This window comes from Mercurialis annua, linkage group LG4 (assembly GCF_937616625.2).
Source record: "Mercurialis annua linkage group LG4, ddMerAnnu1.2, whole genome shotgun sequence".
In the NCBI taxonomy this organism is placed as follows: Eukaryota; Viridiplantae; Streptophyta; class Magnoliopsida; order Malpighiales; family Euphorbiaceae; genus Mercurialis; species Mercurialis annua.
Genome location: NC_065573.1, coordinates 24,907,093 through 24,928,765, shown reverse-complemented (window position 1 = coordinate 24,928,765; position 21,673 = coordinate 24,907,093). Strand labels below are relative to the sequence as shown.

At 32.0% G+C, this 21,673-nt stretch overlaps 3 protein-coding genes across 4 annotated transcripts; 1 reads left to right on the top strand and 2 right to left on the bottom strand.

Annotated features, from left to right (window-relative positions):
• The first annotated feature begins 10,616 nt into the window (after positions 1-10,616).
• LOC126677228 (splicing factor Cactin-like) lies at positions 10,617-13,941 on the top strand. 2 transcript variants are annotated; one of them, XM_050371759.2, is made up of 9 exons: positions 10,617-10,718; positions 10,808-10,899; positions 10,972-11,065; positions 11,191-11,262; positions 11,365-11,427; positions 11,538-11,663; positions 12,101-12,196; positions 12,296-13,312; positions 13,422-13,941. In XM_050371759.2, exons 1-9 carry the CDS (start codon positions 10,647-10,649, stop codon positions 13,539-13,541), a joined length of 1,752 nt encoding a protein of 583 aa, XP_050227716.1. In that variant the 5' UTR covers positions 10,617-10,646; the 3' UTR covers positions 13,542-13,941. The 2 variants fall into 2 exon arrangements, with proteins under 2 accessions (XP_050227716.1, XP_050227715.1); XM_050371758.2 differs by having other exon boundaries at positions 11,523-11,663.
• A 769-nt stretch (positions 13,942-14,710) lies between these two features.
• Positions 14,711-16,963, bottom strand: LOC126677225 (wall-associated receptor kinase-like 20). Its single transcript, XM_050371750.2, has one exon. The coding sequence runs from the start codon at positions 16,767-16,769 to the stop codon at positions 14,781-14,783; it is 1,989 nt and encodes a 662-aa protein (XP_050227707.1). The 5' UTR covers positions 16,770-16,963; the 3' UTR covers positions 14,711-14,780.
• Positions 16,964-17,359: 396 nt separating this feature from the next.
• LOC126677230 (peptidyl-prolyl cis-trans isomerase FKBP16-4, chloroplastic) lies at positions 17,360-20,968 on the bottom strand. The gene is made up of 10 exons (XM_050371762.2): positions 20,811-20,968; positions 20,583-20,726; positions 20,141-20,196; positions 19,982-20,037; positions 19,586-19,643; positions 19,180-19,254; positions 18,897-18,986; positions 18,558-18,635; positions 17,828-17,868; positions 17,360-17,698 (listed from the first exon to the last, which is right to left on the bottom strand). The coding sequence occupies exons 1-10, from the start codon at positions 20,896-20,898 to the stop codon at positions 17,671-17,673; spliced, it is 714 nt and encodes a 237-aa protein (XP_050227719.1). The 5' UTR covers positions 20,899-20,968; the 3' UTR covers positions 17,360-17,670.
• Between the last annotated feature and the right edge of the window lie 705 nt (positions 20,969-21,673).

Below are 21,673 nucleotides of genomic sequence, written 5' to 3'. Positions count from 1 at the left end.
AAAGAAAAGTTTTGAAGTCCTCCTTAAAACTGAAACAATGCGTTTGATTAAAATGCGGAGTTCCATTCTTCAGTCGGTTGGTTAAAATGTAAATTTTAAATTATTAACCAAAATAATAATTGAAAATTTATATTTTTATAACCGAACCGACCGAAATTCATCAGTTCGGTCGGTTTAGTCGGTTTTTTTAAAATTTTGTTCACCCCTAGCTGTACTCAGTGTTCACTTTTTATCTGAAAATGATATAATGGTTAATAACATAGGAAAGTGATATAATGGTTAATAAATAATAATATAGGGAATTGATGGTGCCCTTTTCATCAACTTCAAGGGGAAAAAACGTCTCCACTTAGTTTTGTGGAGGAGCATTCATAAACACAGCAATTGCGATTTATATATTATTTTTGATTAATGGTCTAAAAAATTCTCCACCGTTCAACTCATTTTCGTTTGCACCTAACATTATAATATTATCGGTTTCACTCAAATTTGCATCTTTTATTTTTAATTGCACTCTCAAGTATTAAATTATCCTCTTTTCACTTGAAAAAAGTTCAATCAATACATTACATTTTACTATATATTTTAAATAGCGCTTATTGTTATATCTAAAATAAGAAACTTTTTTTTCTCAAAAAATTTAAAATTCAATAATAACTTTTTATTTAATATAAATATATATTATTATATTATAAATATTTTTTTCATTTTAATTATAACATTAAGAGCTATTTAGAATATATGTTAAAAATATGAAGTATTAAAAAAGAGATCAATCTGATGCTTAAGAGTGCAATTGAAACTAAAAGGTGTGAATTTTGATATTTGAGGGCGGAATTGAAAACGAAAAGTGAGGATCTGGGTGAAATTTGCGATTTTACAATGTCTGAATGCAAATAAAAAAGGGCTAAAAGGTGAAGTTTTTTTTCGGACTATTAGCCTTTTTTTCTTCTATTGCAAATGCAAGCACATGTGCACGTATAATATTGAAATAGATACTATCCTAAGTAGCACCGACACATACATGGAAAAACGGAACACTTGAACACGGACATGGCGAAACATATTATTTTAAGGTTTCCTATGTAAAAACTTTAGTTTCATGTTCGAAATATTAAGTATCTGAAACGGGATATGTTGATTTAATAAAGTGTCTGTGCTATCTAGATACTATCTATTGAAAAATTATAAAATAGAATTGATGCATTTATAACTAATTATTATCATATACCCGTCATTATTCATAATACATTTTATTACGAATTATACCAATTGACGTGATATACAACTAATGCAAAATATTAAGGCCAAACATATTTTCAGGTCCCTCTACTGTTCACCTTTTTTTCAATAAGTCCCTCTACTTCAATTTAACGTTTACTGATTCCTTAAATTTCAATTTCATTGAAATATATACCCCTTTATGGATGGAATTAGGAGAGTGTACCTCACTCTCCGTTAATGAGAGTGTGAAAAAACAAATATGACATTTTAACTTTTAAATAAAGACCAAATGTTGTAAAAAGGCCAAACCTTTCACAAAAGTTTCACAAAAGTCCTGACCTTTCAATTTTGTCGATTTTGGCCAAAAACTGATTATTTGGTTTCACAAAAGTTCTGATCTTTTAATTTTGTCGATTTTGGCCAAAAATGGATTATTTGGTTTCACAAAAGTCCTGACCTTTCAATATTTGGCATGCCACATAGGCGTCACATAGGCGCCACATAGGCAAATTGAAATCAAATTGAGAGTTGGCCACAATTGAAACCAAATAATTTATTTTTGGCCAAAATTGACAAAATTGAAAGGTCAGGACTTTTGTGAAACTTTTGTGAAAGGTTTGGCTTTTTTAAAACATTTGGCCTTAAATAAAATAAAAAATACTTTAAAATTCTTATATTTAGTTTATACTACATTAAAATCCTTCTACTTACTCTACAAATTAAAATCAAACCCAATTTTTTTAAATTAATTAATCACATTATTATAAATTTATATATTTATAATATTAATAGTTTAATTTATTTCGAAACTTAATTTTTATTTAGAAATAAAATTTAATTCGTAATTATAATCCTGCATCGACACCTGTATAGATTTTATTTAATTAATTACAAAAATTTAATTTTAATTTATTTAAATATTAATTTAAATCAGATTTTTTTTAATGCTGGAAAAAAATATTCGGCCGGCCACCACAGCAAAGTGGTGGCCTTTCTTTCCTCCATTAATGGAGGAAATTGCTGTTTCCTCCATTAAGGAGGAAACCTCGTTGGTTTCCTTCATGGAGGAGACGAGCAGCTCGTCTCCTCCATGGAGGAAACCAGCAGATCTGGTTTCCTCCATTAATGGAGGAAAGAGCCACCACTTTTCTTTCAAATTTATCACCGGTTTACATGCGTTTAGGGGTATAAAAACAACAAAAATGAAAATACGGGGATTTAAAAACGACAAATTAAAGTATAGGAACCATATTAAGTGTAGATGGGGTAATAAAATTAGGGTTAATTTTATATTAAATCACAACATTTATATAAGTATTATCATAATTAATGCTCTTACATATTGAGTAAAAAGGGGAAAAAAGGAAGAAAACGGAATAAATGCTTTCCTAGTATGACAAGTCTAAATTTCCAATAGTACATTAATATGCAAATGCTTTTCCATTTCAAACAAAAGATTGATCACTTTCCCTTCACAATCTTACTAAAATCCCAACAGATTCCAATAATCATATTCAAGAAATTCCTAGTCTTTTGGATCATATCATACTTTTTAACAAAGCAAAGAATATGATTCCAACCTTTCAAAAATGTCTTTACATCCACTCACATCCATACTTTAATTTGCATTGGTTACTCTTCAAGATTTTACAGTCTTTCTTCCCATCATTTCAACCAACTTTTCAATTCCTTTTGTGCTAGAGATAGTGAATTTTGTAATAATCCGCTAGCACAAATGGTGTGGCTAGACTCGAGACTTTTGTAAATCGTTGTTTTATTAATGAAGTTTATCTCTTCCGACAAAAAAAAACTTAGAATATTCAAACACCATAAACAAAATCTATAACATTTAATTACTTCAGAAGGGTATCAACTCACTAAACATCATTTAATATTTTTTTCCTGATTTACTAATTGAACTATTCATTCAACTTGCTGAACTACATCTTTCATGCTAGGCCTATCAATCTTCCTCTCTCGCAGACAAAAAAAGGCAAGTTCCGCGAAAAGTTCTACACTAGCTAGGGTGTTACTTGAGGAATTCTTATCGAGCAGAAGTTGATCTATAACTTCTATGATCGCGCCATTCGTTGCTTTTTGGCTAGCGTAAATGGCTAGATTAAGCAAAAATGAAATTGAGCATCAGTCAGTCATATATAGTGTCAAAAATGGAAGCATCTACACTATCACAATTAACATTTTACACTCAATTGGCAATTTTTGGAACAGAGCAAATACATAGTAATTGAACTATTCATTGAACATGAAGAAGATTGTTGTAGCTGGTTGTTATCAAGCCATTGGTCTCTTTAGTATCTTATCAGTGGAGTATCTCTGTAAAGGGTGAGGCCTTGTAAATTTGCCCAGAAATGGTAGAGCAAAGAGAGGGTAGCTTATGGATGAGATTAGGCTGTGAATAAATAATCAAACTTTTTAACACTCAACCTATTGATTTTGGAGAAAATTACTTTAAGACACCTCACGTTTGTTATAATTCATAGTTTGGTATTTTTTATTTGAAAACCAAACGATTTGGTACTTGAGTTTTGATTTTTTTTAAAGGCCAAATGTCGTAAAAAGGCCAAACCTTTCATAAAAGTTTCACAAAAGTCTTGACCTTTTAATTTTGTCGATTTTGGCCAAAAACAAATTATTTGATTTCAGTTGTGGCCAACTCTCAATTTGATTTCAATTTGTCTATGTGGCGCATATGTGACGCCTATGTGGCATGCCAAATATTAAAAGGTCAGGATTTTTATGAAACCAAATAATCCATTTTTGGCCAAAATTGACAAAATTGAAAGGTCGGGATTTTTGTGAAGCCAAATAATCAGTTTTTGGCCAAAATCGACAAAATTGAAAGGTCAGGACTTTTGTGAAACTTTTATAAAAGGTTTGGCCTTTTTATAACATTTGGCCTGTTTTAAAGGGCTTTTTACCCAAATAACCAAGTTTCATTAAAATATTACTTTTATACTGTACAACTTTTGACATATTAAAACTACCACACACGCTGGTAATCTTTATTTTTATACGGTGTATATATAAACAACCCTAATAACAAATCAGATCATAAATTTTATTATTTTCTCTCTCCTCTCAGCTCATCTTTCTCTCTTCCTCTCATCTCATGTTTCTCTCTCTTCAATCACCAACCCTTTTTTAACGCTCAGCTCAAATTTCATCTTAATCAGTTGTCCAACAGATCATCGTCCAATAGATCGACATCTTCAGATCTGTTTTCCGCGCTCCGTCTCTGTCGTTCCATCTTTATCTCGCTGTCGAAGTTATTTTTTCCGCTCGTTATTACTGTCGCCGTTTTCAATTTTAATTTCATCAGATTTAAAGTTCATCGTCTTTTTTCTTCTTCTTCTTCGTTTCAGATCAGCAATTTTTTTGTTTATTTTTTTATATAACAGTAATTTTTCATCATTAAACATGTATAAAGATTATATTTTCATATTATGTAAAATAATTTTGTGACTTTATGGAATACAAATCTGTTATTTCTATATTTTTACTGTGTTTGGTTGTATTTCTGCGTTTTTTTTATTCTGCAGCAAGATTTGTTGATGATGGTTGATTGATGAATTATTGTAATGTTATAGTGTTGTTGATATTATGTTGATAATCAGTTGATATCTTCTTGATTTTAACATTGGAAAAAAAGATAATATTGTCCGTGAAATAAATTAAAAAATAAAAATTAAACTAAGACTAGATAATGATATATTAGCATTCGGGAAGAAGACAAATAATCATATTAAATTATTTTAATGTTACAATGTTGATATTGTGTTAATTTTCGGTTGATATGTTGTTGATTTTAGCATTGGTGAAGAAGACAATTATGATGTTGAATTAATGTAATGTTACAATGTTGATATTATGTTGATATTGTGTTGATATTATGTTGATATTTAGTTGATTTTAGTATTAGTGAATAAGACAATAATGATGTTGAATTATTGTAATGTTACAATGCTGATATTGTGTTGATATTATGTTGATATTTAGTTGATTTTAGCATTAATGAAAAAGACCAGATTATATGTGAAATAAAATAAAAAAATAAAAATTAAATTGAAACACTGTTGAAAAAAATAAAAATTAATGTAAAAGATTGAAATATTTAAATTAGTTAGTTGATTACATATTGTTGATATTATGTTAATCTTGAAAATGTGTTTTAACATTCAAATAGTCATTTTATTACATGATGATTTTTTTTATCTTAAAACTGACAAAAAACGTAAATATGTCAAAAAAAGTCAAGTCAAAAAAATTAAATATTGATTGTAGGTTAATTTCATGTTAATTTTATGTTAACATTATTTTAATTTTATGTTGATATTATGTTGACAATATGTTGATAACATGTTGATATTATATTGATGATTTTAAGAAAATGAAAAACAAAACAATATGTTGATACTATGTTGACATATGTTGATAACATGTTGATATAATATTAATAATTTTAAAAAAATAAAAAACAAAACAATATGTTGATACTATGTTGACAATATGTTGATAACATGTTGATAAAATGTTGATATAATATTAATAATTTTAAGTAAATGAGAAACCAAACAAATGAAAACACGAATTCCAAACAACAACATGTACAGTGTGTAAAAATTCAGAATTATCATTCCTAATAAAAGAGCCTCAACAGTTTCACGAGACATTGTTTTCTCTCCAGTTTTGTTCAAGTTTGGAAAATCAGACTCCGTATCAATCAACGATCAACCTTTTTCCGGTTTATGGCCAATAGACTTACTCCATATTATGAATAAATCAAATCAACAACCTATAAAACAACAAAACACTTCAAAACAAAAATAGTACAATTCAAAATAAAAATCAGACATAAAATTATATAGATAAAAATAGCAAAGATTAATCTAAATCAATTAAATAACTAATAACAGATAGTAATTATAAACTAAAAATTAAATAAAAAAAATCCATAGATTCCAGTGGAAGGTTTCTTCTTTGTAGAATCAGAAGTTGACCTAGTCTTATGTGACTGTTAAAATCAACAACAAATCAACATAAAATCAACAACACTGTAACATTACAATAATTCAGCAATCAATCATCATCAACAAATCGTTCTGCAGAATAAAAAAACGCAGAAATACAAAACACAAAAAATGCAGAAATAACAAAATTTTATTACATAAAATCACAAAATTATTCTACATAACATGAAATAAGTATTAGATTCTTTAAAGATACTTTTTATACATGTTTAATGGTGAATAAACAGTAAAAAATAAACAAATTACAGATCTGAAAATGAAAAAAAAGAACCAAAAATTTCAGATCTAAAATCAAAAAGATAAAAGAAAGATGGCACGGCGAGACAAAGGTGGAACGACGGAGATGAAACGGCGGAGGCGGAATGGCGGAAGCGAACGAATAAGAACGTGGAGAAATTGGAGAAGAAAACTTACCGCTTTTTATAAGTGAAAAAACAAAATAATGGAGAAGAAAACTTACACTGATGAGATAATGGAAGCAAATGAGTAAGAACGTGGAGCACCAGTGCTTTAAATCGCGAAGATCGTGGAGGAACAGAGCTGGATTCGCGGAGAAGAAAAAGTAACTGCCAAAATCAAAGAGGAAAAGCAAAAAACGGTAATAAAGTAATAACTCAAAGCAATTAGGTTAGAATTCTGATTTTGGGCGGTATGAAAAGTAAACTTTAGGTTGGACCGGTATAAAAGTAAACCTGGGTCAAATTTAGGTATATTGGGTAATAAGCCCTTTTTTAAACTATAAGACTCTTCTGCTAGTTCCGTTAATAATTTGATATTTACTTTCAAACGATTTGGTACCTCAGTTTCAATTATATAAACGATTTGGTACCTCACTTTTAATTATTTTAACGATTTGATACCTTATTTGGCAAACGATTTGGTACCTCACATTTCATTCCATTAACAATTTGGTATCTATATTTAACATAAGGGTTTTATAGTTTATAAAATTAAAACTAAAAAATCAAATAGTTTGATTTTCAAATAAAGAATACCAAATTGTAAATTATAACAAATATGAGGGGTTTTAGAGTAATTTCCTTTTAATTTTGCTTATAGAACAGATATTATCAAAAACAACAAAATTTTGCTTATAGAACAGAAAATGACCAAAGTGTAAGGGCTTTATGTAAGGCCTAAATCATATAACCGAATCGATTAAGTTTCGATTATAAATTAGGGTTAGTTACAGATGTATATAAAAAAGTACAAGTTATTTCATGCGGTACAATTGATTTTAGATTAAATAACACACGGTACCTCTTTTAATTAAAATATTACATTTTATACCTACTATGCGTCAGTAGGCCTGACGCGCGCGTCAGGCCTGCTGACGCATGAACATGTGCAGCTGGTGCACATGTTCCAGTGACCCGCGGGTGACGCGCGGGTCAGCTACCTATTCCTTTTTTTTTTACTTTTTTATTAAATTAAATAAAACTTACTTATTTAATATATAACTATTAACTCATATTTAAAATAAATGGTTTATCTAATTTTTTTCATCTTACCTATTTATTTACTTATTCAATTTAAATTTTAAAATACTAATATTTTAATAAATTATAAAATACAAATATTTATTTACTTATTTAATATTAATTTTAATTTTAAAAATAAAAAAATATTAGTTTTTAAAAATATAAAATATACAAAAAATATTTTTTCCGTCTCATAAAAATAAAATAAATACAATTTTTTTGTCATATAAAAATAAAAAAATAAAATAGCCACATTTATAATTAATTAAAGATAAAATTATCAAAGTACCCTCATGATTATATTATGTATAAATTATGTATGTTTTAAGTATATATATATATATATATATATATATATAGGGATGGCAATGGGGCGGGGTGGGGACGGGGGAAGCCATCCCCATCCCCATCCCCGCGTCTACGGGGAATCCCCATCCCCATTTAATTAATGGGGATAAAATCATCCCCGTCCCCATCCCCATGGATTCCCCATCCCCATGGGGATCCCCGTTCCCCGTACAATTAAATATAATTTATAAATAATTTTATTATTTTCATAAAATATTTGAAAACAAAATCATTATAGAAAATACTATTACCTTTTATAATATTATATATTTATAACTAAATAGAAACTAATAAAAAAATTATGTTAAATTATTTAAAATTATAAATAACATACTAAAACTTATAATATAATATAAATATACATAAATATAAATCGGATCCCCATGGGGACGGGGATGGGGATCCCCATGGGGTGGGGACTATACTCCCCGTCCCCTCCCCATCTCCGTGGTTGGGGAATGATTTTCCCCCATCCCCGTACCCATGGGGGTAATTGGTGGGGATTCCCCGCCCCATTAGGGGCGGGTATCCACGGGGAACGGGGAATCCCCTCCCCATTGCCATCCCTAAATATATATATATATATATATATATATATATATATATATATATATATATATATATATATATATATATATATATATAATGTATGAACGATTTATCTATTTAATACATTTTAAAAAACAATATTCAGTAATAACACTTAGAAAAAGACATAAAAATAAAGAAAAGGATTCAAACAACGAATATGTATCAAATATGTATTGGATATGTATTTGACATTTATCGGAGATGTATCAAATATGTATCAAAAATTCATTAAATATATTTTTCAAATACCATTTGTATGTATTAAATATACATCGGTTGATTCAATTAAATTTTCAACAAGTCTCTGATATGTATAAAAATATTAGTAATAGAACTTAAAAAAAGATATAAAAATAAAGAAATATATATCAAATATGTATTGGAAATGTTTTGGATAGTTATCGGAGATGTATCTGATATGTATCTGTGATTCATCAAATATATTTTTTAAATACCATTTGTATGTATCAAATATACAACGGTTGATTCAATTAAATTTTCGACAAGTCTCTGATATGTATAAAAATATTAGTAATAGAACTTAAAAAAAGACATAAAAAGTAAGGGAAAGGTTTCGAACAACGAATACATATCTATATGTATTAATTATGTAGTGGATATGTATTTGAGGTGTATCACATATGTATCGTGGATGCATAAAATATAATTTTTAAATACCTTTTGTATGTATCAAATATAGATTGGTTGATTCAACTAAATTGATAAAAAAATAACAATTTAAAATTTTAATTAATTCAATTAATTAAGTTTTCTATTTACTACATCTAATTCACTTCTTGATCCAAAATTTAAAAAAATTAATATATTTTAATTAATTCAATTATTTATATTGTTTAAATTTAAGTTAAAATTAATATTTTTTTTAAATTTATTTAGAACAAATTAATTCTTGGCATAATTTAAATAAATAATAAATAACTAATTATTTATGAAAAGAAATATATAAATAATATTTTTAATAAAAAAAAAATTAATAGCTTTTGAATTGCTCAAATTTGAACAATTCAAAAGAATGGCGGGTCAGCTATGTCTTGTGCACCAGCAAAGCTGGTGCACTAGACAAAGCGTCAGAAGGCCTGACGCAGACGCGCGCGCTGATGTCAGCGCGCAGTGACGCGCGCTGACTCAGTCAAAGTGTATGTATTTGCTGTAATATTTTCGTTTTTTTGAGTAAACGTGTAATTTTTTGGACTAAAAAGTGATCATGTAATTTGGGCCCGCAATCAGCCCATATGTGTAATTTTCTCTATAAATTATTCGATTTTTTTAAAAAAAAATAGGTAATTTGCTTTTTGATTTCCTGGTTAATTGGCACCATCAGTTTTGCATGTTTCATTATGGAACCGAACCGACCGACGTACGCCGCTAAGTATAGTTGCTGCCTAAGATGCGTTCGACTAATATACTATAAGATATGAATTGAATTAGGAAATTTGAAGGCCTAATGTCTTAAAAAAATCCTGACTTTTCATCCTCTTTTCAGTCCTACACTGACGTTGCAAATCAGTCAATTTTATCCTGTTTTGTATTTTTTATTTCAATTATACCCTAAAATATAAAATTGACCTTTTTTTATTTGCCAAAAAATCTCTAAATTGATCTTTTTTATATTAGATTAATTTTTTATATTAAATTGACCATTTTTAAAGAATTTTTTTGAAATTTTGTCAAATAAATAAAAGTCAATTTTATACTTCAGAGTACAATTAAAATGAAAAAAATATAAAATGGAATAAAATTGACAAATTTTTAACGTCAGGGTAGGATTAAAAAAGGGATGAAAAGTCGGGGTTTTTTTTTAATGCATTAAGCCAAATTTTAAAGGTTATTATTATGAATGTGCTTGTCCCCGTTAGTATATATACTAAACTAATTGAAAAAAACAAACAAACAAAATCAACACAACACAACACAACGCCTGAGCTCTAGAACCATGGGCAAAAGAGGCCGTATTATTTCTCAAAAAGAAATCGACGAGTATCTGTCTAATAAAGCTCAACGAAAGGTAATCTTAATTTTAATCTCAATTCCTAAATTTCTAGGTTTAAGATTTTCTTGTGATTATTAGCTTAATTGATATTTTTTTCCTTATAGGCGCTGAGAGTCGCTAAAAAATTGAAGCTGGATTCTTCTGCTGTGTACTCCAATGATTCAAATCTGTTTGGAGATTCCAATCTCAATGAGAGGTAAGTTATTCAGTGTTTATGGTGGTTAGAATGTTTTGTTTGTTTTGCTTAATTGTGAAATTCTTGTTACAGATTTGTATGGAGGAAGAAGATTGTACGCGATGTTGCTAATGGCGTCCCGCTTATCTCGATTAAAAAACAGAAGCTGAATCAGATTGAAAGAATGGTTAGTTGTCTTTGTGTATATTTTGTATTTATGAACTTTACCTGCTTATATTGATTAATAGCTTACTTATAGTGCTTCTACATTAGGTATTTTTCAGCTTATTCTGTTATATTTTTATGGTCTAGGCGGGGATTGAAAAGGCTAAAAAGAGAAGAGAAGAGAGAGCACTTGAAAAGGCACAGCATGAAGAAGAAATGGTAAGCTAACAAACCTAGGTTTTACTGCTAATTTTTTCAATTAGATGAGATGGATTCTTTGCAAACAAATGTATGTTGTTTTAATGGCTTATCTGTCTGCAGGCATTGCTTGCGAGAGAGCGTGCTAGAGCTGAGTTCCAAGACTGGGAGAAAAAAGAAGATGAGGTTTGTTGCTAGCTTGCTTTTTCTCCCTTGTTTAATTGTGTTTTCTTTTCTCTCAAGTATGCATACTTATTTGTTTATTCCATCCATATCTACAGTTCCATTTTGATCAGAGCAAAATAAGATCTCAAATCAGATTGCGCGAAGGCCGAACTAAGCCCATAGATATCCTATCGAAGCACCTTAATGCTTCAGATGATATTGACATTGAGATAAATGAGCCCTTTGTAATTTTCAAGGTATGTTTTAAATACACACTTCTTGTCCCCCTACTTGTGAATCGCAATTTACAGTGCTGCCAATTCCTTGGTTTGCTGGATTCATGTCTCGTTAGGACTAGTTGTTCTTTTATATAAGAGTAATCTGAGGTTTTGATTTTAAAGATTGTGAATAGCAATTTACAGTGCTGCCAACTCCTTTGTTTGCTGGATTCATGTCTCGTTAGGACTAGTTGTTCTTTTATACAAGAGTAATCTGAATGTTTTGATTTTAAAGAGTTTCTCTCATCTGTAACGTAGTTTCCTAGAGTACATGAATTATTCTGTTGAAAATGTTTTTCTAGTGCAGTACAATCCCCTCTAGTATGCAAATATTGTGTTGGTATGGGCTAAGTTACAGCAAATCGGTCTTGTATAATTTTGTCTAAATGTCTATGCATTTGTCATTCACTATGCAGGGCTTGACTGTAAAGGAAATTGAAGAGCTTCGTGATGACATCAAAATGCATCTCGATATGGATAGGCAATCTCAAATGCATATTGATTATTGGGAGGTATTGATTTTTTTCTTTCCAATTCTTCATGTGTTTTGACTTTGACAAGTGTTATGGTCCGCTCGTTGTGGAAGTATTTCAATAAATGCAATTTTACAGGCGCTTCTAGTGGTCTGCAATTGGGAGCTGGGTGAAGCTCAGAAGAAGGATGCTTTGCATCGTGCTAGGGTGCGTGGGGAAGAGCCTCCTGCTGAGTTGCTTATAGAAGAGAGGGGTCTGCATTCTGGTATTGAATCAGATATTAGGAATCTCTTGGAAGATAAAACTTCTAGTGAACTTGAGATTATGCAGTCCCAGGTTGAATCACAAATGAGTTCTGGCACAGCCAAGGTAGTTGAGTACTGGGAGGTTATTCTCAAACGACTTCAGATCTACAAAGCAAAGGCTTGCTTGAAGGAAATTCACACTAAGATATTGCGCAAATATTTACGCAGTCTTGAGCCACATTTGGACATCCCCGAGAGTTCGAAACAAGATCACAGTTTAACGCATAGTCAGGAGGTGGAGGAGGATGAACATGGGAATAAGGGAGCTGAAACATTCTTTCCAGAACCTGTGATGAACGATGAGAATCACGAGGCAGAAGAAGAAGAAGGGTCCTTATCACCTGAATTGCTACATGGTGATGAAAATGAAGAAGCCGTTGATCCTGAAGAAGACAGGGCCATATTAGAAAGAAAACGAATGGCTGTTTTAGAGGAACAGCAAAGAAGAATGCAAGAGGCCATGGCATCAAAGCCACCTCTACCAGAAGATAATCTTGAGATCAAAGCGATGAAAGCTATGGGAGCTATGGAGGAAGGTGATGCATTATTTCGATCCGGTGCGGAAGTGAATCTGGATTCGCAGGTTTACTGGTGGCATGACAAGTATCGACCAAGAAAACCCAAATATTTCAACCGTGTTCACACAGGATACGAGTGGAACAAGTATAATCAGACGCACTATGATCATGACAACCCTCCCCCAAAGACTGTGCAAGGATATAAGTTCAATATCTTCTACCCAGACCTCGTTGACAAGGTAAAGGCCCCAACTTATACGATAGAGAAAGATGGGAACAACGATGAGACTTGCATTGTACGGTTTCATGCCGGACCACCTTACGAAGATATGGTAAGCACTCTCAACTGTGCTATATCTTCCTTATTTTCTTTTAGATTTATTCAGTTGATTACATATCATATTCATTTCACTCACTTACTGAAACTTGATTGCATTTCAGGCATTCCGAATTGTCAACAAAGAATGGGAATATTCTCACAAGAAGGGTTTTAAGTGCACATTTGAACGAGGAATTTTACATGTTTACGTAAACTTCAAGCGTTACAGATACCGCAGATGATTCCTTTTAAAGTATCGGGCCATGTTATCGACCTAAAATTTTACATTATACAACGTTGACATGCAGCCTGATCTTGTTGCAAAGATCACTGGAATGCTTCTGAAGATGGACAATGCAGAACTGCTCCTATTATTGAAATCACCAGATTCTTTAGCTTCAAAGGTGGAGGAAACTGTGCAGGTGCTCAAGATTTCTAAGACGAAACTACCTGGTCAAGACACCCTTCATCCTAGTTACCACCTATCCGCTGAGGTTGCTGTAAATTGAATAGTACGATGATTACAAAATTTAGACGATATACGGTGCTGTACAGTGATCACATTTTTTGATACTTGACATTAGTGAATCTTTGCTTTTACTGTTTGTTTTGGAGGATTATTGAAAAGTTCTCCTTTCAATACTTGGAAGTCTTAGTTCTTGATCTGCTCGACATTTTTGTGGTTGTAGAAAGTTTGTGTTTTTATTTTTTTCCAACGATATAATCCAGAGATTGTTAAAAAGATGTGTTTTTTAACTTATTAACTTTTGACATTATCAATTTGCAAATGCAATGATTTTAGGCGCAACTAATCCTATTAAATAATATCAATAGTGTGATTCAATCAAATATTTTTTAAAATTAATTAATAATGTGTTATAATTTTATCGACTCTATTCGTGGATAACGTGGTATAGACTATAGAGTGGTGAATAATCGTGGTATAGAGTGGTGGATAATGTGGTAAATAAAATCTATATAAGTATTTATCATAATTAATGCTCTTACATATTGAGTAAAAAGGGAAAAAAAGGAAGAAAATGGAATAAAAGCTTTCCTAGTATGACAAGTCTAAATTTCCAATAATACATTGATATGAAAATGCTTTTCCATTTCAAACAAAAGATTGATCACTTTCCCTTCACAATCTTACTAAAATCCCAACAGATTCCAATAATCATATTCAAGAAATTCCTAGTCTTTTGGATCATATCATACTTTTTTCAACAAAGCAAAGAATATGATCCCAATCTTTCCAAAATGTCTTTGCATCCACTCACATCCATGCTTGGAATCACTTTAATTTCCATTGGTTACTCTTCAAGATTTTACAGTCTTTCTTCCCATCATTTCAACCAATTACTTTTCAATTCCTTTATTCTATTGTGCCACTTAGAATATTCAAACACCATTTACAAAATCTTTAACAGTTAATTACCTCAAAAGGGTATCAATATCTTATACTATCAACTCACTAAACATCATTCAATACTTTTTTCCTGATTTACTAATTGAACTATGCATTCAACTTGCTGAACTACATCCTTCATGCTAGGCCTATCGATCTTCCTCTCTCGCAGACAAGCAAAGGCGAGTTTCGCGAAGAGTTCTATACTAGCTAGTGTGTTACCTGAGGAATTCTTATCGAGCAGCAGCTGATCTACGACTTCTATGATATTCGTCGCTTTCTGGCTCGCGTAAATGGCTAGATTGACATCATCTTGATTTCTTGAGAAATCGATGGCTTTCTGAGAAGTCATAAGCTCAAGCAACACAACTCCATAACTATAAACATCACTCTTATCAGTTAACTGGTAGTTACGGTAGTACTCGGGATCTAAGTACCCCAACGTACCTTGTGCACAGGTCGAGACATGGCTCAGCCCTGGGAGAGCAAGTCTGGATAGACCAAAATCCGCAACTTTTGCGTTGAAGTCATCATCCAATAGTATATTAGTTGACTTGATGTCTCTGTGGTAAATGGGTGTGTATGCTCCAGAATGCAAATAAGCTAATGCTTCAGCAGTTTGTGCAGCGATTCTCAGCCGTGTTTTCCAGTCCAGAAACGTAGAATACTTACCGTGTAAATGGTCATGGAGCGTCCCGTTAGAAATGTAGTCATAGATCATCAGAGGCTGTTCACCTTCTACACAACAACCCAAGAGTTTAACCAAATTCTTGTGATTGACTTGAGAAAGTATTCCAACTTCATTAAGGACTTGTTGGGTACTTTTAACATTACCCACTTTAGCTAACTTTATAGCCACTACTGTTCCATCTTGAAGAACACCTTTGTATACTTCTCCAAAACCACCACTCCCTAAAAATCTATCCTTGGAGAAACTGTTTGTTGCTTTCTTCACCTCTTTCAGCTGGAACATCCTTGCAGTTTTCCCACCGTTGCTTGATTTTAACATGTCTTCTCTGGCTTTCGCAAGCTTTGATCCCTTTGCAGCATTTGCGGAGGACCTGCGCACAATTACTATGATGATTGCAGCAAGAGAGACAAAAGATGCAACTGATATCGAGACCTTAAGACTGATGCTAGCTTTCCTGTTATGTTTCTTTTTCCTGCAGCTTCCGCGAGCATGATCCCAGAGATAGCCCGTATTGCAAAAGCAGCGTAAAGGACTGTTTGCGCCAGAAGGCAAGCACTTGGATGCTCCCAAACAATCAAGCTGTGTTTTACAAATTGGTTCCGGTGGAGAAGACCATTGAATCTCCAGTCCCTCTTCCCATTGACTAACCGGCTTTTCAGGATCCAAATTAATAATGCTTCTAAATGCTTTACAACCTGAACTGTGAAGCCTAATTTTATACGCTGAGGGCATTCCACCTGCGACAAACGTGCAGCAGGGGTCAACACTGCTTGCACATTGAAGTGATCGATTTTTATCGACATTTCCGGAGCTTTCCAAGTAACTGTGACAAAGACTAGAAGAAGTGCAATTAAGAGGAGAGAGAAAGAGCCTAGGTGAACAGTTAAAGAGAAAAATTGTGTTGGATGAAGTGACATTAAAAGGGAGTGTCTGGTTCAACCAGAGACCCCCACTCACCAACATGTCTTGTGTAACACATGTACCAGACACCCATGGTGATGGTTGAACAACTATGCGCTCATATGACGCCATGATTCTAAGTACAAGGTAAGAACTTCTGTTCGCGCCATCTAAATAAAGTTTCTGAGAATGAGAATTGCAGCGAAGATGATAGTTTGGGTCACCACAATTGGGATTAGTGCTCAGAGGATATGGAACTTCTATGGAGCCACAGTTTGGACAGGTCTTCTGGGGAGCACAGTAATGGCTAAAGAAAAGAAGAAAACAAATAATTGTAGTATATTTGATTTGTATCATCTTGCTTGAGCGCAAAGAGACCGATGCCACAAAGAGGAAGTAGATGGAGAATATAAAGAATGAAAACAGAGAATAAAGTTGACGAATAATAGTACGGAAAGTAGCTTCAGGCATCTATCTGCTAAAACTCTCAAACTTTCGGCATTATTGGACTGGTGGATTCTTCTCTTATGCATGTGCTCTATTTAAGGAAAGCTCTAGCAAGAAAGTCTTAAGTACTATCTTTTTCTTCTAACATAAGATTCAGCAGCAAATCATCAGAACAAAGAAATATCTATTAAAATAATTAAAAGGAAATTCTAAGGCATGAGTACCTTCTGCACTATGCCACTACCACACACTTCAATCTTCTGCTCAATAACAAACATACATGTGGATAGCACACCATGTTATAATATTGCAACGATGTAGACAAAGATACAATTACAGCATACCAATTATCTCCTTCATCAACAACAAAAAAACTTCACTAAGAGCAAAGAATTTCATTGAAAAAAAAGTGAAGAAGTTTCATAAAGAAAAATTTCATTTCATGGAACAATAAGAAGGAGCAATATTGATCAAATGACAAACATGATATACATATATATTCACAGTTGTCGCAGGCATTATGAAATTGATGATATATTTTTGATCCTGCATGTTCATTTTCTTCTCATCATTATTAACTGATTAATCAACAATGAAACTTAGCATCGGTCAGATTGTCGAAAATTGAAGCATGTACTATCATAATTAACATTTTGCACTCAAACGGCAATTTTTGGAACAGAGTACACCTTGAGAGGATAAGGTGGAAAGAAGAATCTCTCAAGTTTGTAAATAAACTTACAGCAGTATCAGTACAATGTAATCATTTTAAGCAGGTTGGTGACTTTCTCTTCAATGGCCAAGAATAGAAACAATCTAATTCATGGTTAAATTTGGAGCAAATAGAAATCCACCTTTCCTGACTATATTGTCCGCCGTTTGGTTCATCCAGATTAACAAATCAACATGACAAGCATCGATTTCTTTAGCCTTCAACTATTTTTACAGGGGTCCTACAAAACAAAGCAGTGGCTCGGAATAACAGTTGAAGAAAAATACAGCAAAACGTAGTGTGCTATAAATATAGTATAGTAATAACTAGGTTAAATAGTAATGAAACTCCTTGGAATTCTTTCACTCACCCGAATGGGCTTGTTTTGATGGACAGCAGTTCAACATCTATCTGCAATCCAAAATGAATAACAGTCAAATTAAACTGGAAGAGTCTAAAATGCCAATCATATAATATGTAGAAAGTGTAGAAAGCCTATTTTATTTTTCGACTTAATTTTATGTATAATCTCCTATAGCCAACACTCTGAATCTCAAGTTTTTTTTATGCTTGTGACGAAATATTGCTTAGAAAAGTCTCGCTATAATCCATCTTGAGATCAATTTTAAAGAAGTAATGACATAGGGAAAAAGAGGAACTATGACTATATCAAACTGACAAGCAATGAATAGTTCCCGGAATGAATTATAAGTCCATTCCACACCCCAGCTTTAAGCAAATATTGACCAAAAATGCCTTGCATATGTTCTTTTAGATGGAAATTATATTCTCGTCATTCTCGTTTTTCTCTTATGTTGTTTACCAATCAAGCATTCGGCTACTAATTTAGGAAGATAGCATGAAAGCAAATGCTTTCGAAATAAATGGAAGGATAAGCTCAGTAATGATCTTGGATCATTTAACTATTCATATGAATTTTCTTATGATTTATTGTAGGTTTGCTATTCCAGAATTAAAGGACGATGGGTGATCAATCCGCTTTCAGATGCATAGATGATTTTAAATATCCTTTATATGTTCCAAAAAAAACTAAAAATATACAATGTTTTTATAAACAAAAGAGATGATAAACTTGTTACCTCTATTGTCGCATTTGGGGGAATTTCTTGAACTCCCTTACTTCCATATGCTAGTTCAGGGGGAACAATTAACAAACGCTGCAAATCATAATTTATAAACAGTATCTAATTAATGCGCAATTCAACCAATATGTACTGCCAGCTCAGCTTTAAGTTTGATATCCTGATATCATTCGTCTCAATAGCAAGTTTAAAAAATCAGCTACAAATGAAAGACTCATTTTGTAAACTTCTCTGTTTTAGTTTTGGTTGACGTATTCTCAGCATACTAAAGGCTCCTACTTCTGCGATATATAATTTCATGACAAAAATACCATATGGGCGAGAAAATTGTCTCACCTGTCCTCCAACGCGCATACCTTCAACACCAAGGTCCAATCCTTTAAGGACTGCTCCCCTCTCTGATTGGCCCACATCAAATCCGTAAGGCTGCAGCAATTGAAGGAAGGGAAAGAATTTAGACGAAAGTTATAGCAGGCAAAATTAGAAGCTTATCTGATGATCAAGAGATGCATATAAATGAACTCAGACTTTCATAAGCACAAATTGTAAATTTAATTTCTACATTCTAATCAGCCAAATGTTCAAAGATGTTTAAAGAAATTGATCACTCCGCACTTACTGTTCCACCTCCAACACCAAGTCCTTGTCTACTAGTCATGAATGTAATTCCCTTCCATTTTGCAACATAGTGTACCTAAAATAAGTAAATTTCATCAGCTACATTTGGATATTCTAAGGTAACATATATGATACCACACATAAATGATATTTTCGCATATGAACGAATCAAGATACAAGATTTAAAGTTTTCCTCCGTTTCATATTTCAGAATTAAACAGCGTTGACACTTTGTTTTGGTTGTTAGTGTATTTCTACAGCATCAAAATAATTTAATAATGATACCATAATCCAAACACTATTTTCTTCAAATATGAGAAATACTTCAGTTTTGTAGATGGAGTATATAATGTTTGTTTTGCAGTTAACACTTTAGAAGCTGAAATTTAACTAGACCACAACCGTACTGCAACCCTTGATCCCTTCACAGCCTTGACTCCACCCCCAACCTTCACGTCGTAATACCTGCAGAAATTCGTCATCAGAATTCGCAGGAATCTTTGTGTTCAAGCCGAGACATGCATTTATATGCACATAGAACAGAAGTTTTTAAAAATGAAAAAGAAAAACAGGCCACCATCATATGTCAAAAAAGTCTCAAAAATCTTGACAATCTCAGATGAATTAGGTCAAATGAAAAAACAAAAAATCCCCAAGTCCATCTTGGTGAACTTTCCGAGCTGGAATTAAATTACATGTAAGATGCAATTTCAGGTAATCTTACAATAATATTTAGAATCGAGATCAAATGGAAACACAAGAAAAATACAGAGTGAGAGGGAGAGCGAAATTCGTGTACTAACTTTAGACCCTCAGGGAGGGTTGTGAATTCACTCTCAGGAACTTTTGATGCTCTAAGCTGCAGTTAAACAGAAAATCCGCAAGTTAACACAGAGTTTAAACAGCATTTATAGCAATCACTTCCTAAAAATTTGACACAAAAAAATGAAAAAGGGACTTACAGCTCTTCTACTAGTGCTAACAGCCTCAGCCACATCACAGACATGAATTGCAGCAGCTGAGTTACAGTTGAAACATTATCAAAATCAAAACTGATTAATATATGAATGTAAACTAAAATAAATGAGACTACTAACTATAATAAAACTATGAACAATTTATTTTAAACCCACTCTCAGAGAGTAGAAAAAATTACAATCTATAAGCAAAAACTCATACTTGAACTGAAAATCAAGTAATAAATTCAAGACCCAATTGGCCAAACTGAAGAAATCAAATTGTATTTTTTTTTTTGGTGACTTAGGGATGTGGACCGCCCGCAAGACCACGTACCTGGCAATTAGACCATTAGACCAAATCCGTGCAGAAAAAATCCAATTTTATATTGGATAAAACAAGAAAAACACATTAATTATATGCAAACATAAATATTAGTGCATTAACCTGCTGTAAAGATAGAAGCAATAATTGCTCTCCTTCCATGGTGATCCAAAGATAGTGAAGTGGGTTTTGTAATATCATTTGAAGAAGACAATGAGCTGCACTGACATTGCATCATACTCCAAGTTTTGCTGGGTAGTTGCTTTCCTGTATGTATATATAAACAAAGTTTTGATCTTTTAAATAAAATAACCAATTAAATGAATATAAATTAAAAGAGGAAGAAATTACTTGAGATGACATTGTTGAAGGGAGGCTTGTTGCTGATGGAGCTGAAAGGGTTGTGGTGATGATGGCAAGCAAAGAGGGAAATCTCCATTGGGTTGGTTAAGAATGACAGTTATGAAGAGAGGTTTGTTTGTTTTTGTATTTTATTTTTATGTTTTTTTTTTCAAAGAGGATAAGTTTGGTAACACCATCCACATATTAGCTACTCCAAATCATTTAAATTTTTAATATTTTTTTTATCATTAGGGAGGAAACGCTTGTAGAAAGAATTGAATGTACGGTATTAGCGGAATGCTGTGATTTTTATATTAATAAAGTGCCTAAAGCAAGTGAAGCCTAGTTCAAATGGTTAAAGTTCGCAATTTTGAGATTTCGGTTCGGAGTTTCAGTGGGACCAGTTGTTTAAAGCAATTTTAAATCTGAAAAATATAACTACTAACCACTGCTAATATAATTAGATTTTACCTTTAATTATAAAAAAAATATGTGCCTAAAAAGCCAAATCTTTACCAAATATTAAAATATTACTCTGAAAAAAATTATGATTAAAAAGACCTTCATTTGATATTATTGGGTTAACTAATTTAAAAACAGAGCACTTGCTATATACTTTAATTTTACTTTCTCATTTGGGTTTTAGGGGTGTATATTCGATACAAACTTAAATGGATTAAATTAAAATTTTAAATTTTTGAAAATTAAACGAATTTAATTTACAAAAAATTGATAATTTGCAATTTAAACTACTTGGTTCGGTTGATTATTTTGTTCTTTTGTACCAAAACTTTACTGAAATTCTTTTATTTTCAAATGAAAAAATCAAAATAAATTATAATCAATTTGAACTGAATTTTTCGATTGAGTTC